The sequence below is a fragment of the Colias philodice genome, chromosome 26 (assembly GCF_061535455.1).
Source record: "Colias philodice isolate Cphi_HAF_F1 chromosome 26, ilColPhil1 Martin Lab GWU primary, whole genome shotgun sequence".
Taxonomy (NCBI): domain Eukaryota; kingdom Metazoa; phylum Arthropoda; class Insecta; order Lepidoptera; family Pieridae; genus Colias; species Colias philodice.
This window is the reverse complement of record NC_143111.1, coordinates 6,511,103-6,531,491: the sequence shown is the minus strand read 5'-3', so window position 1 is coordinate 6,531,491 and position 20,389 is coordinate 6,511,103. Positions and strand designations below refer to the sequence as shown.

The 20,389-nt window shown below is 32.5% G+C and overlaps 2 protein-coding genes across 2 annotated transcripts in view; one reads left to right on the top strand and one right to left on the bottom strand.

Annotated features, from left to right (window-relative positions):
* Positions 1 to 8,981: 8,981 nt before the first annotated feature.
* CARPA (Carbonic anhydrase-related protein A) overlaps positions 8,982 to 20,389 on the top strand; it is a 50,724-nt gene continuing 39,316 nt past the window's right edge. Inside the window, exon 1 of the mRNA XM_089711291.1 lies at positions 8,982 to 9,147. The gene's annotated coding sequence lies outside the window, so the exon portion shown is untranslated. The remainder of the gene's footprint in view (positions 9,148 to 20,389) is intronic.
* LOC149476968 (uncharacterized) lies at positions 10,133 to 18,484 on the bottom strand. The gene is made up of 7 exons (XM_089711323.1): positions 18,353 to 18,484; positions 17,989 to 18,024; positions 17,564 to 17,671; positions 16,573 to 16,792; positions 13,054 to 13,193; positions 10,962 to 11,090; positions 10,133 to 10,286 (listed from the first exon to the last, which is right to left on the bottom strand). The coding sequence occupies exons 1-7, from the start codon at positions 18,423 to 18,425 to the stop codon at positions 10,144 to 10,146; spliced, it is 849 nt and encodes a 282-aa protein (XP_089567449.1). The 5' UTR covers positions 18,426 to 18,484; the 3' UTR covers positions 10,133 to 10,143.

Here is a 20,389-nt window from a genome sequence, read left to right as displayed (position 1 = left end):
ATGCATAATTAAATTAGATATTCCAGATCTCCTTTGAGACAAAGACGTGGAATATAATACAGATATTGCAGAGTATCGCTCTAATGTTTCTTGTTCAATGCTCGAAGCGATAAAGCCTTCTTAAATTTCTGATGCGAAGTTTTGAATCTACAGGAGCAATAAGGATTCAATAATACTTTTGAGATTGAATTTTGTTTAAAAGTCTGTCTTGATATTAAAAGCTTGCGGTTTTTTAACAACTTAGGTGTTCATTTTATGAACATTTTATTAAGTACTTATTTTTTGTTGAATCGATGATATATATCATTTTATCAAATTAGACAGAAAAATATATTTTTATAAACATACATAATTTTAGACACGTTTTACGATAAGCACTTAAAAAAAACATCTTAGTTTAACATTAAAAGTTATCTCATCAAAAAGGGGCTATAATATCATAGCTATTATTATCTATCTTATTATATTTTAATGATAAACAAACGGCAAATTTTTCATAGAAACCTCAAAAACCTCATAGTATGTCTTTACCTGTAAAACGGTAATGATGTTATTCTTTCTGCTTATCGAAATCCAGCGTATTTCTGTTGTTGAAACAACCGTCGAGCCAGAAAATCAATCATAATCCACGTACCCTTAGGTATTTGAGAATAAGCTCCCAGGTCCAGCCTCAACCACTAAACCTACGGGTATTCATAACTAAACAGAAAGTTTCCGGCATAACATGGACAGTTGGCAAATGGAGGACATCCTAGTCTACAGAAACTTCTGTCACATGTCTCGCGAGTTCGTCGCAACCGTATTGAACTGGTCCTAACTGTTTTGTGTACAGAGGATTAGATTACTGGATGTGTTAAAGAAAGTTAAAATCTGATCGTTGTCAGTGTATTTAAATACTTTACTTGTTAGTTTGCACTGCATATCAAACGGCATCAGCATCAAAGGATATAAGTTCTAATTTGGATTGTATAAAAAATCGTAGGATTTTGCTTCACTAAAATATTATTAACAACATAAATTCGAGAAACTTTAAATTAATGTGTATTGGAATGCTTGCAAATATAGGTATCTTCTGGTCATTCTTTCGGTCGTTAACAAACCAAATTATAAGGCAGGCTTAAATAATCTATTTGTGGGTAACATTTTTAAATCCTTATATTTAATACAATAAACACACTGTACGAATTACTGTATGAATGAAGAATAGCTTCGTGCCTCGTGGTAAATTTACTTTTTATCATTTATCCTGTGTGAATAGTAAAATAAAGGTACATACCATAAATAAATGGCACCAAATTTAATAAAAATACTATTTTGTCACTTCTAGTACCTCTATATACTTGTAACCGATTACAATCGCAACACATAGCAGCTGAGGCGTCCAATGAGTTGGTCCAGCGAGTTTGGGAATGTGACGTTATATTGGACGTTGAATTGCAATAATTAGGGACTCACTGGGATAAGATAGGAAGAAAAATATGACTTTACAAAGATTATTCTTTGCTTGGATCAGAAAGTGTTAATTTTCATATTATTTGTCAGGAAGTACAAATAAGTTATGCATTCAAACGTACGCAGGTAAGTAAAAATTTCGTATGAATTTTCTCCTTTAAATTGAGATAACATTGGTAGGTATAATACGAAACGTCAGTAAAAGTTACTATGGTCATCTTTAATTTTAAATAAAGTGGTTGCTAAACTCTATGCTCTACGCCCTATGGAAATTCGTGTAAGATAGAGGATTTAAGGACGAATTTTATTGTATGTGATTCATTAACCCTTAATCGGCCATGACTTCAAACAAGTTTATTTTAATACATCAGTACGGGGTTATATAGAGATTAAACAGTAAAATATTAAAAAGTAAAATATTGGGTAGCTTATGGGTTTTTTGGCGGTGGGATATTATTTCCCTATAACCATTAAAAGTTATGTTTTGTGGGAAATTATTTCCCTATATCCATGAACATACATGTGGGAAATAATCTCCCACTTTTGCCGCTTTTGCTCGCGCCTTTACTCGTCGATTTTAACACAGGGACAAAAAATAAAAATGCATCATTAAATTTATCATTTATTGAATATGTATGAATTTTTAAATTACTTTTTACTTTACTCAACTTTTTACTTTTTATACCTACTTGGTATCCTTACAGGATAAAGGGAAATATATTCCTACTTGAAGATTTCATGCACGGCTACAGGGTATTAATTTCCCACCATTTTTTAAATTAGAAAAAATAACCCAAAGTAACAGCTTTCGTACGTTATTTTGTTTATATTTGATAAATAACACGTTCTTCTTTACGAATTATAAACAATTGCATATTAACAGGAATTTTTCTGGGCGTAGATCCAAAAACTATCTTGAATTTCGGGGGAAAACGGTCGTTTTATTGAACTTTTTACTTCGATTGTCTACTGACATTCACAGTTGACGTTTAGAAAGAAGTGTTGCTAGAAAAAAATTAAAAGAACTATCTATCTTAAGGTGCGTTCCTTAAATTTTACCGTATCTTTAAAAATACAAGAAATAATAATTAATTTGTGGGCAATGTCGAGGTGGGAAAATAATATCCCCATGGCTTATTAAGGGTTAAAACCATATTAAACCACATACATTCATTTTTTATTATAGTTTTAACGAACTAACTACTTAATTAGTTAAGAGTTAAAATAATATTTCTTATAATTTTTAGATTTTTTTTTCATCTTGCAATAACATTAACCTACCTATTATCAATTCTGAAAAATATTTCATTAAAATAAAAACACCACAATAAATAAAGTAACATTGTTACTACCATACACCTAATGAGCAAAACGTTTAGAATATGAAAAATAGTCGAGCATTTCTCTGGATCATTATTCATCCAGCGACCATTTTCAGTTGACCCCTGCTCTTGGTAGTTTGTACTTAACATTTGTTAGTTGCAGAGGTCTTGTTACATTGTTGGTCTGTAAAGAATCGTGGTACATCTTAAAAGCAAATTATACGTTTCAACATATCTTAATAACGACTTGGATGAATGTTCTGAACATAATGGGAACAGAAATGTAATACATTTAGATCTTCGTATATTTTTACGTACGTTAGATACCTACCTTGGTATATTTTTATGTGGCTGCCGGAAGGAGGGTGTACTAGGCTTTGAGTACATGTTTTAGTTGGTTTGAAAGCAATTGGGTAACATCGGTCTTGTAATAGCAATGTTAGATGTATCGTAATAAAAATAAATGAATTTCTAACAATGGCGATTTCGAATAACAATTTTAAGTTTACAGTTTTCCATGCAGTGCCAACTACTATATTTTATAACAATTTAATATGTGACCAATTCTTTTTAAAAATTATAATATCTTAGTTCATTAGTGCGCGAATTCGTTGGCGATTTTATTTAACCACCTGAAGTTTTCACCATACTTAGAACTAATCAAAATTCGCTCCAAGAGCAAATTATACTAACCATTCGCAATAGTCTCGTTTTCGTAAATGTATTTAGCATTTGGAATAGACTCGTAACGGAATAAATGCTTGTAGCACGTCTACGCGCTTCGCACTCCGCTCACGATCTGATTTGAATTTGGAATTTTCACGCTCGGCTGCTTGCTTGTTTTTTTTTTTATTTAATTCACTACAAACGAGGTTTTACTCTCTTTTCTGTAAAGCCTTTATATATTTTAAAAGATTTGTAAGTAATCTATAATATAAAAATGAATCCCAAAATGTGTTGGTAAGCGCATAACTTGAGAACGGCTGAACCGATTTCGATAATTATTTTTTTATTATATTCCTTGAAGTACGAGGATGGTTCTTATGTAGAGAAAACGTAAACATGTACCACGGGCGAAGCCGGGGCGGACCGCTAGTCTTCTTCTTATATATAAAAATGAATCGCAAAGTGTGTTGGTAAGCGCATAACTCGAGAACGGCTGAACCGATTTCGATAATTCTTTTTTTATTATATTCCTTGAAGTACGAGGATGGTTCTTATGTAGAGAAAACGTAAACATGTACCACGGGCGAAGCCGGGGCGGACCGCTAGTAAAATATAAAACACTTTATATTATAAACACTTGATATAAAAAGCAAAATAAACTGTTGTTTCAAATAGTATAAAAATAAAAGGGAATCAAAAATACATACTTACTTACAGTATTAAAAAGTAATTTACGTGGAGTTTGCAGCGCCTTGTTTTGTGGAAATAAAATATGAAATACTTATTTCTTTGATTGGATAGGAACGATCCTACGATCCTACGAACAGCTACGAAGCTGGAGCGCAAATTTTAAGTTACACAAGTTTATAATTATTAACACAGTCTAACCAGCAAAAAACAAAAGTTATTTATTAAAACGTTTCCATTAAATTTTATAGATTTATGATACGATGAAAAACGAATAGGAAGTTAAATCAATCCTGTTATTATTGTGATATTAGGTTTAAAATCAATAACAATCGATAGCCAAAGAAACAATCAGATGCTAGAAGCGTTGTTAATTTTATATTATCTACGCTCTAAAGTTCAACAAGTAAGGAATTAAAAAGTACCATTAGACGAGAGCAAAAGTGTAAATAAACGGAACAAAATAAAACTCCGCCAACTTTGTTTGTTTGTGTAGAAATGGTAAGTAGATTAACTGAGAACGCTAATGCGGTGACTGTGGATTTATCAAATTAAAAAAAAAAAACATTTCACTACTCTATCATGCAAATTTCAACTATATGACCTTTGTATAAGGTTCAATTTCATTTATTCAAGAGGACATGACTCGAAAGAAGTCAGGAATTAATGGTGCATCTCGAATTTTGTTTTTCTCTTCCATCGAGAGGCTTTGAACGCGGTTTTAATCAGCTTTGGGGATTTGCTTTTCCGAATCAGAATAGTATTTATAATGTGATGTCGAATTAATGAAGTGGAGACGAAATAAACATTATGTTTATGTTGGTTTTGGTTATATGAAGATACCACGAAGATACTGTTTATTTTCTTTTGGATTATAATAACCCCGGCAAACTACTTGGCACAAAAAGTAGCGTGGTGGGTGAAGCTTGCGCATATAAAAATGTACTAAAACTTGATGCGCAAGCTTCCCCCACCACGCTACTTTTAGGCCAAGAAGTTTCCCGGGCGCTATACCTTGACGTAGCAACATATCATCTTGTGACAGGATTTATTAAAACATGCTGAATGGTTTAACTATTAAATTAAATTATTATGAACACGTACACAACTGAAATAACATAATACATAATCTGATTATTCTACAAAACTCTTATTATTCTATAATAACATTGAAATGACCAAATCATAAAAAATACGACAAAGAATAATTTCCTCAGAACAAATAAGACAAACATTTTCAGACGCGACGTGGACCGATGTTTTCAAAGTTGATTCCTAACTTATCCTAAAGGTTTTATTAAGTTACAGTAAAACAAACTAGTGGGGAATTTTTCAAAGATGCCTGAGGGCGACGCGACGTACCTTAACGAGAAGTTTCTATTCAATTAGCCAATGAACTTGCTCTTATCTCAGTAAATATATTGCGAATTGTAGAAATTGTTTTTGTGACAGTGTAATTAGAGATCGGGGGGTTGTTAGATTGTTGGTAGAGCGAAATAGGTGTTTTAACTTTTAAGGAAGCGAATTTTAATTAAACAAAAATATTTTTTATTGAGAATATATTGTATGTAATTTTCGAAGTAATAACACACACATTACATTAATATACGAGGTTCCAATACATTTTATCACACTTTTTATCGTTTTTTAAGTTAGGCATGTAAATCTTGTAGCGGGGAGCGGGGTTTCTTAATTTATTAAGGGGATATACCCCAGGCAAGAGGAGCCACATTTTTGTTTTGAGAATAAGAATAGTGAGATAGATAAGATAGACGCTTGTAGCTGCACTTTAAAAGTAAATCTGTTAATAAAATAGTTTTATTACACATATTTTTACGCATACATTGTTTAAAACATTGTTTCAATATCGACGCTTATATACGGATACACAGCTAAACATCGTCTTATCTCCTTTGAAATATAAAAATACCTCCCTAATGCTTAACTGGCTATAAAATAAGAGCACTTTTACTGTATAACTTCCTGAGGTATGAATACATCAAACGGACTGGATGTTAATCGGCGCAAACCGTCTCCCCGGGGAGAACCTTTGATACTCAAACGTTTGTGGTTTTACAGCCCGGGAAATATGAATCGACTGGCGGAGAGAATTACTGGTAAAGCCAGTGTAGTTTTGACGGTCATCGTGGAATGAGTGTTTTAAAGGAAAATGTTGTATTTCAAGTATCCATATTTTCCTTGGATGTGGAAAATGTGGATAATCACATCGCTCACAATTTTTAGCGATGTGATTTTAGCTAAATCACATCGCTAAAAATTGTTAACGAAATTTCAAATGGTTTAGAGGAAGATTATAATTTTATAATTTTTTGTTTGCATGTAGAGCGATAATTTCTCATACCTAAGTTCATAATAATATTTTTGTATGAAAGATCATATTTGTATGTGGATAAATCCTCGTACAATATCAGTTGTTTGTTTCCAAGGTGATTTTGTTATGTTTTTACTTTTTAATTAGTTCAGTTTTTTTATAATCCAATCGCGGGTAAGCATTATATCACATACGTATTGTTGAACTTTTTGAATCGATCACATTATAAGACCTCTTTTCCTTGCAATTTTGATTTAAGATCTACCATAGCTGAATAAAGACTTTAAATTTATCTAGTTAACTACCCTGAACTGTTTATTGAAATGCAACTAAAGCTAACAGACTTCCGATTGAAAGGCGGGACGATAAATTTTTCACAGCTCACGTATATATTTACGTGAAGAAACTTGGTCCCACGTTGGGCGCCAAAAAGTGTTACCGCGCAAATTGACAGCGCCACCTCGCGCCGAACTGCATGCAACGAAGCGGCAGTGCGTGACTGAACTCCGCGATGAGCGGACGTGCATGCACATCTAACGAAATATATTGAATATTCTCGAAACTGCCTTTGAATACATCGAATGCACGTCTAGGTGCTTTCTATTTTAGGGAACGAAATACAATTTGCAAGATGGAGTAGTCTTTTCACGGTAGCTACTTGTAAATTTTTAGTGGATTTGAAGATGTTGAAACTTAGTTTTAATAAGTAATACAACGTTTAGTTCAGGCTTTCAATAGCGTTTCAAGTTAGAAAACAATATTACTTGCAATAACCTGTTATGGATAAGAAAGAAAATACCATAATACTTTCATGAAATTTAATACTTTCTGAAAGTATTTGATTTTATTTAAAAAAGCATAAAAATGGTTATTTAAGAAACTTTACTTATATCCTTCCTCGATATCCTAATAATAAATCGATATACATATTTGAAAATAGTTCATATGATTATATTCTGAACCTATTATAATTATACTTTTTGGTATCTGTATTAGTAATAAAAGTATCGTCCAAGAAAACAGGTTTGCTGTAAAATCTTAGTATAGACGCGCTGCGCTTTTTCCTGCCACTTAAATTTGGGATAAATCCTTAACAAGTCAACAAGTAGGTAATCCAAACAGTTTATTCAAAGACCAACCCAAAGACAACTTCTTAAAGTACATAATCATAGTGCATTTGATATATAGTTCTACACAACACTTCATACTCGAACAAAGTTCAGTGCAATAGAGTTTAAGAAGAATCTCAAGCTTTTCTTAAGATTGTGAACGACGCATGCGCTTTGACAAGCCACGCCTTCATAGAGCGAGATGTAACGTGATTTCATATTTCAATTGTCTACTGATTTATTATATGAGATTGATTTCAGATGGATATGACAATCGGAATAAGAGGTTTTGTAGTCAATAGCCCTTGAAAAATAACATTACATTTTTATCAGAATATATTTTTACTTACATTTTTGGTAAAATAAATTATTAAGTGATGACATTACTTCGACAACATTATGTAATTAATTAGTTTAAAAGCATCCTATGTATCACTTTAGCTTTAATGTGATTAGACAATTTGATAGATATGTTGCGTAAATTTTTCAACAAAATATTATTGTTTTTGTTATGATTCCAATGTGACACGTTTTAATGTAATCTTCAAGATTCCTAAAAAAATATTATTGACTAAACATTCCAATAAACATAGATAAACGGCTCTTTTAAAATAACAGGGAGTCAAGCATGTGTGAATCATTTATTATCTTGTCTGGCATAAATTATCAATATCGTAACATTTTAATCGTTGAAATCAGTGATTATTCAGATATTTTTAAATTTTAACAGCACCGTCACACGAAATAGCTATTGAAGATTACCTTACACTAATGAAAGTTTTAATCGAAAAGTTTACATTTTCGTCAGTACAAACTAATTAATTAATATAACTACTACCTTTTACAAGTAAAACTCGAGACATTCGTACAGTTTTAATCACATTTCTATCAATTTAGTTTATGCAGTCTGAGGACGTCAAAAGCAACGCAAACGTGTTTGGTCACTTTAATATAATTTAGCTAATACAAGATGCATTTTGGAGAGCAACGCAAGCCACTCTATATTAATTAATAAGAGTATCCTGGCAACTTTCAACGGGCTTTTTCATTACGCTTTTCATGTCCTGGCGAACAGTTTTCCACTTTTTCCTGGCAACTTCAATTCATTACACTGTTACTCCAGGAAGTTCCTGTTTTAATTAAAGATATTCACTGAAAACCCGCCCATGGAGCCTTAACTCACTGAGACGTGGTTGGCTTATTTTTTTTTTCAACACACTCATTCCCGCCTCTGCGACCCTCCCAAACAAACAGCGGAATACTTTAAAAACAAATTTTGGGTAAGTCGATATTGAACCCTACAATTACGTGATAAGGTAGGAAGTGGCTTATGTTGTGTGTGTGACATACGTCGTTATTTTGGTGTGACAAAGCTTTCAGTTCATTCCATGAAAGCGGAGACAAGCTGAGGAATAGGTTCAGTTGACCGCGATCCTTCGCGAGTACGGATGTGCCCAGGGTTGCGCGCGAATTTTCTTACGACTTCCTGAAAACTTTTCGTTGACGTAATTCCGCAGTAGTCTTTCGTGTTAAGCATTGTGGTTTGTTATTACATAAATTGCTCAATTAGTTATTGCTGGTAAGTGGTATTTTAATTGTTCTTAAATAGTTTATATTTTATGGAAAGAAATAATATTTTAAACGACGCACTTTGAAGTTGATTTTAATTTCGAATTAAATTTAAATTTTAAGTTTCCTGTTTCTAATATAATTTTTTTTTATTTAGTTATAATTTTAAGAATTTTTATGAAAGTTAAGTTTTTTTTAAGTTGGTAGGAAGAATATACTTCTATGGGTTTTAGTAACGTTAATTACATCGTAAATAATATTTTATTGAAGCAAGCTTTTTTTTGGCTTGCGTGTTGAGTGAAGTTTACCTATTTCTTATTTGTATCAAAATATTTTTAGACAGTTCAATATTATTTTAACATACGATTTTTAGATATGCCAAGTAAAAATTCGTTTGTACAATAACAATAATAACCTAATTAGCATTCATCACTTTTAAAATATTTATTAAGAATATAAATTGTTTAATAAATAAAAAATTCTTCATTTAGGAAAAACGTTACAAAACTGCGACGATTTCGCATAAAAATATTTTATTCATTGCTACATTTGACTACTTATAAGTTACAACCCTTTAAAGTGTAACTTTCATTATATTCTTTATTATAAACATAATAAAGTTGTTTTAGTCCCATATTGTGGAATTATTTGCAATGTACAAAAACAAATATCAATGCAGTAAGAGATAATAACTTTGAACTTAAGACATACGAAGTTGATAACCTTTAGCGTTAATAAATTGATTCCATGTTGTTGATTTTAGCAATATAATGGAAACATCTGTTTATTAAACATTTATTATATTTAAATATGGAAAGTATTATTTTCATAATACTTTATCTGTCAATCCACAAATCCGCACTTGAACAGCGCAATTATAATAAAACTCAAGAATAAATAAAAAATTATGGTCTTTAAATGAGAAAAAGGGCAGACGATGAATCAAATACAGAAAAAAATGTTACCATTTATTTAAACTTCATGTCATCAAGATGATTTAATATTTCTAAAAGAGCTTATATCCAAAGTCACAAATTGCGTACTGAATATAATTCGTTATATAGTAAATGGATTCTTTGAAGAAGCCTTCCTGTAAGTTGATGGGAACTGCCAAAACAAACTCGGTTAAAGCTTGTAGAACTGTAGGATCTGAAAAAAGAAAAAAAAATATAACTATATATATATATATATATATATATATATATATATATATATAAAACTCGTACAATTTTTTTATCTATGTACACAGTACACTAATGTTTTAAAGATGTAAAACATTTTTGTTTGTTTGCTTGATGCAATAATATTAAAATATATATAATAATATTAATAGATTTATTTGCCTGTTATCCGGCCGTTCAAAATAGCTTTCAAAAACTGTTTAGATATCTATGTAATTGATCGGTTCGTTACATTGTGAAAATAATAATTAAAAAAAGTGAAGTGAAGTCCCATGTCCCCTAGTGAGGTAAGGGACAGATGTATCATTATACATCTGTTTCACTGCTCGATTTTCTTAAGGGATAAGTAGGAGATCAGCCTTCTGTGTCCTGCCAGACCTAGCAATTTTTTTTCTTCGTCTCCACCGGGAATCGAACTCATCGGTTCTACGCTCACGCGTCAACTATAACTAAGCACTATTAAATATTAATAGCATCTTGCAGGGTGTATATAAAAAAAATATATTTGCTGTATTTCATGAATTTATCGTAGTTAATATTGTATAGACAATAATAATATGAGGTGCATATAAAAATATTATTGTATTTAACACACGAAATTGTTTACCTAAAGCACAGATAATATAATACCCCATACTAGTACCTGTAGTTAAAAATATAGTTGGATCAATTGTATACGGCGGATTTGCGTCTTCTGTGAATGTAAATACTTCACTTTTGTCAAATTGTAGATCCTTCAAGTTGGGTATCATTATGGTCAATGTCAATGCCGCTGCAACAAAAAAGGAATAATATTTTTTCGTTATACAATTTGGATTTCAGTGTATCTTGTTTTTTGAAGTGAAAAATTCTTTAGCGGCGTTGAGCACTTTTTCTGTAATGGGTATAAAATCTTAAACTCGCGTCAGGACACGTGACCTGATCGAAAAAGCGTAAGACGGATACCATTCCAAAATATCAAACATGCTCAACGTTAATAATCAAGTTTTCACTTCTGCCGGCACTCCCGGAGTGCAACCCGTCTTTTTTTTTATTCATGAATAGGTAAACATTTGGCCGCTGTTTCACCTGATGGTGACAACGCGTCATAACTTGGAACATGTTTACCTAGAAGGTGCCTATTCACATTTGCTTTAAATTTGGATAGATTGTAAGAAGGTGGAAAAACTGTATTCGGTAGAGAGGTCCTTAGATGTTTGAGTGTTTAATGTAACTTTTTTGGATATTTCCTGTTTTATTTTTAAAAAGTTATTATTGTCATTTTACTCATTAGGCTTTCGATATCAGTTTAAAGTATTACAGATAGTAATAGTTACGGAATAATCGCCTGTGCACACTTAACGATTACACCCTGTATATGCCACTTCCTGGAAATGTAGTAGTTATTTACTTTTGTTGTTTGTTGGTTTGAACGCGCTAATCTAATGTAACTGTAATGTAATGTAACTCTTGTATTTTTATTTTTGCCTAACGGATCTTAGTCGTCCATTAATGTACATAATAATTCAATGAAGGATATTTTATTTTATTTATTATTTTTTTTTAATCTCTGGAACTACTGGTCCGATTTGAAAAATTATTTCAGTGTTAGATAGCCCATTTAACAAGGAAGGCTATAGGCTATATATCATCACGCTAAGACCAACAGGAGCGGAGCCGTGCGGGTGAAACCGCGGGGCGCAGCTAGTCACTATCACTATCATCACTACATAGTATAAAACAAAGTCGCTTTCTCTGTCCCTATGTCCCTTTGTACGCTTAAATCTTTGAAACTACGCAACGGATTTTGATGCGGTTTTTTTTAATAGATAGAGTGATTCAAGAGGAAGGTTTATATGTACATATAATAACATCCATCAAATAGTGGAGAAGTACTGTTATTTTCGAGGTGTCTAATGTGATGTCGTAAAAAATTACATTTTTTCCGCTTACATTGCAAACGCAGGCTGAACCCTACGAGTTTTATCAAAATAATGTACTAAGTATTATACACATTGAAAAGGTCTACAGAAAAGTCCGCGATGGTATATGTCTATCTTTTATGGATAACCCACAATAACTTTTTTGTCATTTACTTTTTACGACAAATAATGGCCAATTTTCGAAGCCATTTTAACCAATACAGCATTAATCCTTAACCAATTAAATACCTTAAATACATTGTGCATTTAATATAGATCTATATGGCCCTTTACACCGTATGATTTAAGTGAATATTTTCGAAGATATTACAGATTTAAAAATTGTGGGACGTAGCGTTTGCGGCGGTACCGGCCGGCCGCCCGGCAGCCGGCTGTAGGTATTTTGTACCTACAGTGCGAAGCCGGAGCGGGCCGCTATGTTTTTATATACAACGTTCACAGTTTTTCTGTAGTGTATTTAGTATCAGCATTGCACCCGTGCGAAGCCGGGGCGGGTCGCTAGTTATATATAAAATTAAAAACACGAAAAACGAGCGAATGCTCATTCTAACCCCACTATGTCACATTCGTTTAGTGTACAAGCGTAGAGTATTCTTTCGTTGTTCTTAGTTTTTTCGAAAAGATTCTATGCAATGTTCTAATTCTGAACAACTGAACTGAACGATACGAATTTTCGTTTACACTAAAAGATCACGAAATAATGCTCTTGATATTGCTCTAGCTTTATGTTCGTTTGATGTAAATGTTAGGTAAGACAAACATCCATCCTCATAATCTTTCGAATTGAAATAATAGTAGGTTAAAAGGACTTACAATATGTAATGTTCAGGGCGGTCGATCTTACCACCGGCTCTCTACCGCGTCGTTGAAACCTTAAGTAGAACTTATCAATCAAAACATTGAAATTACGCAGCTGAAGAGCTAGTAAAAGTCTATCCGTCTTTTTGTTAATACTGAAAAAAAAGAATACAAAATTATGTCAGTATGTTGAGAAATCACTAAAAAATAGCTAGGAAAAGAAAATTCAGGTGTTTTAGGTATCTCGGTTACAATTGTCTATACCGTACACTACTATTAACTATAGATTACCTACTGAAATGTTGAAAATGAACTTAAGCAACAACCTAAACTAACGATTAAACTATAACAGTATGTCTATTGCTAGTAATACCTTGATAATTTAAAAATTATGAAATATAAATATTAAAACATACTTAACTTGTCATTATATTACAATCATATGATAATGACTTTAATTGAACAATGAAATAACCCACTTTGATTAACTAGTAATGTTATGATAATAGTACTCCTAATTATATCCGACTGAAGTATCTATTAAATTGAACATTAATTTTTAAACAAGTTATTCATTATTAACAATTATTATTTTTAACGCAAGAATGCATCACGATCATCATAATTCAGATTCAATGATTAACCGAATGAATTTTGCACGAGATATTGAAAAATAATAAATAGTAGGATGGTACGAGTTTTATAATATGTTGAATAATAAGAAATACCAAAAAATAGTGAGACTTAATAATTCTATATGTTACTACACTCTATACATATAACGACACTCTATTTAACGACAAACTCTCTAAGGCGCGGGACATATACAAGCGGCGCGGCGCGCATCGGGCGCACTGCGGGCGCGCATCGGGCGCGCATCGGGCGCACTGCTGGCGTGCATCGGGTGCGCTATTGGCATTTTGTATGAAATAACTTTGGAAAGGCGGCGCAACCGTGGCACAACCGTGGAGTGCCGTCTCGACGCCTTTCCAAAATTCTTTCATACAAAATGTATAAGAAGGACGTGGTGCAAAACAGATTCAAGAGGTGCGCTTATGGCACGCCCGCGCCCGCGTCGCTTGTGTTTGACCCGCGCCTAAAGCGCCAAAATCCGCGCCTTTGGTTGGTTTAGCTTATCTACCATACAATGATACACTCTACTACGTGATCAAGCCAACTAGACCCTTTTCAACGGGTACAGATAGCAAAAAAAAAAAATATTAATAATATCACTGTTCGCTCTCCGCTATGAATAGTCTTATTTTACCCCATTTCGAGGGCTGTCTATGAATAACAACACAGTAAAAACTTAAACAAATAACAACAAAAAACTTAACAGTCAACAACAAGCTTTAACGATTAATAATAAAAAGTACAGAAATAACTAGCGATGCGAAACGTACGAATGCGTCGATGCTGCGAACCGTACTAAGGCGAACGCGGTACCTGAGGCGGTAAGCGGGCGGGGAGGCCGCATTCCACCCGAGCGTCTAGTTGGCTTGGTCGAATAATACATAGCATCACACCCACTCTCAATAACGACAACAATTAAGTAATAAACTCGACGTTATGCATACCGAACTTTCTAAGAAATTCGTTCTTTTGTTTACAAATTGGGATTGCTTGCACGTGTAGACTGTTTTTGACCATGACTAATAAGTATGAGTCATGGATTATCTATACGTTATCATATTCTTAGTTGCTCACAAACTTTCAAACTGTAAACATGGCTAGTAAAAGAAAATCATTGTATATTGACGAAAAAGTTTTATTGATACGCGCAATAGAAACGGGAGAGAAGCTAAGTGATGTTGGCAAACGCTTTGGATTTAGTCGCTCTACCGTGTCCACAATATGGAAAAACAAGGAAAAAATCCTCCATGTTTTTGTCCTAAAAAAAAAAAAAAAAAAAAAAATATGCCTATTTCGGGGCCTCTCGTGAAAGCTAAGGCGAAGAATTTTGCTGAAGAACTTGGTTTAACTTCTTTCAAAGCATCAGAAGGTTGGCTAGGAAAATTCAAGCAACGTTATCATATCAACCTTGGAAAAATAAATAGGGAAGCACGAAGTGTCGATACGAATGTGACTCATGATTGGATTAATAGAGTGTGGTCAAAATTCACAGAAAAATACGCGCCAAATGACATTTTCAATGCTGATGAAGCAGGAATTTTCTATAAGTTGACTCCAGATAAAACTCTAAAATTTAAAGGTAAAAAGTGTTTGGGAGGAAAGCTTTCCAAGGAACGTATTACGGTGCTTGTGGCTGCTAATATGGATGGCACAGAAAAAAAAAGCTAATGGTAATAGGCAAATCAAAAAATCCGCGCTGTTTTAAGAACATTAAAAATTTGCCAGTGACATATAAAGCTAATAAATCAGCTTGGATGACCAGTCAGCTTTTTGAAGAAGAAGTGCGAAAGTGGGATGCAGATTTAAAGGGACGAAAAATTTTACTTCTTGTTGACAACTGCCCTGCCCACCCGTTTATATCAAATCTTCAAAACATAGAGTTGGCATTTCTTCCTCCAAATACGACAAGTGTCTTACAGCCAATGGGCCAGAGTGTGATTAAAAGCCTCAAGGGTCACTACAGAAGACAATTATTGATGGAGCTTGTTGAATCTGAGGGTAAAACTTCTATTAATATGTTGCATGCAGTAAAATTTTTATCTAAAGCCTGGAAAGAAGTGACACCTACAACTATACAGCACTCTTTTCGACATGCTGGACTTTGTAGCTATTTTACGAGTGATGAAGTGGAAACAGAACCTGATAGTGATGACGAACTTCCATTAACTGAGTGGAATCAACAGTTTAACATGGCAGGAAATACGGTAAATCTTCAAACCTACATGGAAGTAGACGACTGCCTGCTTACAACGGCTTCACTCACAGACAAAGAAATTTTGGATTCAGTACGAAAAACTGAGGATCAAGAGCAAGGAGATGAAGAAGATGAGGCAGATGAGCCTGAGCCTCCGCCGAGCATTAAAGAAGCTCTGAAAGCAGCTAAATTATTGGAAAATTATTTTCTTTATCACCAAGATGTTACAATATCGCAAGATATAAATAAAATATGTAAAAAAATACAACAAAATTACTGGTGCAGCAAAAGACGTCAAACAAAAATAACAGATTATACACAATAGCGTTCAAATAACATTCTTTTTTATGTACATAACTACTAACACTAGTCTGAAATAAATTTTCTCTTTTTCTAATTCAGATTTTTCTTCTCTCCATTTAACGACAATTCTATATAACGCCATAAAATGCACAGTCCCTTCGGTGTCGTTATATAGAGTTTACACTCTACCTATATATTATTTACTATTGCTTTTTAATGTAGGCTTAGATAATATGAACACTACAATTAACCGTTCTTATGTATTTTACTAAGAGTATATTAATTTAATAATCAAAATGCATTACTTGCGTCACGTTTTCAAATCAAAAGCTTAAAAAAACAAATACAAACTAAATACCAAGTAAGATACTTTACTAATTAATATGTGAAAGGCATATACTTACTAAAACTCCTCAATCAGGCCATTTTCTCCTCTATATGTAATATCATAGCCAGTGTAAGTAATATTCAATCTAGGAAGATGATCTGTAGATTGTGCCCTGTACAGTGGATCTGGGACCGGCCCATAGACCTCTTTGCACTTCCCATGAGTGGAGAAATATCGTCTGATGCAATTCCGATCGAACACTCTGCACGGTCTTTCTATGCCTTCTTCGTATTCGTCTGAAATAATTATTATATATATTATCATGTGAATGCAGGTTTTACAAGAAGTAATCTTGCGTTATACAGATAAGTGAATTATTAATTAATAGAAAATAAAATAATATTATTATAATAGGATAAAATTCGAGAACTGAAAATTGTAGAGCTAACGCGTTAACTCAATCAAGTTATTTGTTATTATTACTCGAATTTATTTATTGAATAATTTTTGTTATTGCTACTCGCTCAAAAACCTTCATTTTTTATTACACTTCCATTTTAAATTAATACATTATAGCGTCACATCGAATATTTTGTAAAATTTCCACACCAATATAAAAAAATTATGGTTTAAATAAAACGAAATATATAATCATCATCATCATCAGCCCCTTTACGTTCCCACTGCTGGGACACGGGCCTCCAGGCCTCCTATGAGGGTACAGGCTAAAATCCACCACGCTGGCCAAGTGTGGGTTGGCGGATGTCACATGTCGTCGAACTTTTGATTCTAAGACATGTCGGTTTCCTCACGATGTTTTCCTTCACCGTTCGAGACAAAATATATCTATACTAATATTATAAAGCTGAAGTGTTTGTTTGTTTGAACGCGCTAATCTCAGGAACTACTGGTCGGATTTGAAAAATTATTTCGGTGTTAGATAGCCCATTTATCGAGGAAGGCTATAGGCTATATATCATCACGCTAAGACCAACAGGAGCGGAGCAATGCGGGTGAAACCGCGGAGCGCAGCTAGTATCATATAATTATTGCAAGTTAACGCTTACCAGCAGCACCGTCTTCAGAACCAGTACCTCTGACGAGATCAACTAAGTTCCCTGGAATTATATTCCGATCCAATGTCACTCCTGATGGTAAGTCTGGTATAGGTAAAGCTGGAATTAAAAATTGTTTTATCACCAAATATCACAAAAGAAAATACGACACATAAATGATACAATCATCAGTCTTAAACATCATTGGTAACCACAAAACAATTTAAACACAGTCTAACTTTAAACCGCTTCTGTGACTTTAATATTAGTTGTCTATGTGAAATACGACAAAACCAGATGAAAGAGAACCCGCGCTTAAAGATAAACCCTGTCTAAAAGTTTAGTGGTATAACAGCATGTAAATTTAAAAATAATTTTCAACTTAAAATTGGATTGTAAATATTATTTTGTAATATCAAATAATTGATGCTACTTACAAGGATTATTGACGATACCCGGACTTGAAGGAAGATCTAAAATAAAAAGGAAATGCATAAGTAATAAAGATAAGTTTATTTCTCTATATCATTAATTTCAAAATTAAGAAGACAAAGTATATTGTTTAAAATTGTTCTAAATTATATCTAAATAAAATTTCTATTTAAAAAATAAGAATATAAGTCGGTACACAATAAAACATATACCTGATGTTTTAATATTAAAAACAATGAAATAAAATTGAGGAAAACTCAAATTATAAAATAATCAGAAAATAAATATAGTATCTCGAGTAGATCGAAACAATACGTTGTTATATAAGTATTTATACAACATTTTTTTTTAATGAAAATGTCCACTTACTAAGCTGAAGAGGCGCCAAACCCTGACCCAAAATACATTCTAGTGTGAGCCACAGACATAATATTATTTTCATTTTAGAAGCACAGATTAAAAAGGTTCTACAGTTGAATAGCGCGCGTAATTGTTTACATTCCTACTTATATACAATTTGTGACGTATTATCATATGTATAGGTGTTCTTTTTTCGCTTGAGTTGGAGTTTTTGTAAGTTTGAGATATTATAGGTAATTCATTACGTTATGTGTAGGTGTTTTTACAGGGAAAATTAAAACCAACTTTGGCAAAGGTGGCAAAGTTGGTTTTAATTTTCGAAAGTCTATTTTTTTTGGTGGTTGTTTTAGAAAGTCTATTTTCAAAAAATCTGAATTCCCTTTTTATTCCTGTTATTCTTTTAAAAAATGTTTCTTTAAAAAATGAAAAACATCTCTCCTTTCTCTTTTTTGAATACTAAAAACGTCGTCTTGTCAGAGAAAAGTATAAAGATTTGAAAAAAAAATCATAAGGTAGCAGATTTGATTAAAAAAACAAGGAATATAAAATGAACAGCTGTATAAGCTATTATAACATGATTATTGATAAATAATTATTATGTTCTGCTTAATTATTATTAAACGTTATATTAGTCAAAATATTGCGTGATATTTTAGCGTTTGGATAATATTCAAATACACGATTTTAGTACTTTAGAAAAAATATGTATTTCTGTATGACGTAAAAAAGGTTCCAATAAACCTTTTTGGCAATATTTGAGTCTGAATTTATAGCGCTAATTGATATGAAATTGTTTTATTTTGTTTTATGGCAAAAAATTCGATCACGGCTGGCTGAGTTGGTCAGGCGTCCGCCCTGGATTGGCATGAAACTTGAAACGATGCGGGTACGAATCCCACCTCGTGATCGAATTTTTTTATTTTCTTTATTAATTTATGCTCATTGATATGTCATTGTTTAATTATATATAGGTATGTATTTGTATGTTATATTTTAATCATTAACTATTACGTAACACGGCAAGTAAATAGAAACACTTTAATAGAAGCAAATCGTGCAAAATACATATTTTAACAAAGAAACAATATTAAAAGACCTCATTATTGATTCAATAGTAATATAATTATTATTTATGCATTATTAATAATTATTCAAATTTCATTATTACTAATTTTACCTATAATAATTTAATATGAGTTTGATGCATGCAAACGGACAAATAAATATGTAAACTATTGTGTTTTTATATCTTTAAAACATAAATCAATAAATCATCGTAAATCAACTTGCATGTTTATAAACCCTTTAAGTGTCTGAAGGATATATAAAGATATATATGTTTATTTGATACAGGGTGTTTTATGATGAGGAAAAATGTATCTAAATATATATAAAACTCAAAGAGAGAGAGTATATTTCTTAAGCCAGCTACTCGCGTACCTGCAGCAGGGGCAATATTGGACCCTTAATAATTGTGATGTGTTAGGCAAGCAGGGGCAATTGAGAGAATAACTGAAACTGCTCCAACCGCCGTGCAACCGAGATTGTTCCAATATTGCCCCCGTGGCAGGTAGGTGAGTGGCCAGCTTTAAGCTACGCAGGTGAAGGCGAGGGCGGATATCTAGTTTTTATTATAAACCAATTCAAATTAGGGCCGATTTTTCAATTCCTGGTTAAAACTTATCCAGCCAATAAAGTATTATACGATAATATTAAAATGTCACCTGTAAACTGTCAAATGCGGGCAATAAGAATACATTTTTGAAATGGTAATTTAATTCGTTATTCGACGAATAAGTTTTAACCGACGATTGAAAAATCAGCCCTTAATGATATAAATTTTATATTTTATTTTCACTCTTTATGTCTTATAACACCCTGTATACTTATATTGTAATAAATAAACAATTATTTATAAACTAATCATGTATCGAAATGTTATTAGCACAAATCTACACCTTAATTATACTACTAATAGTTTATAAAATATTTTTAAAATTGCATTATTCGTGTTTTTGTAATCGTTTTATTGTAATGTTAAATGGT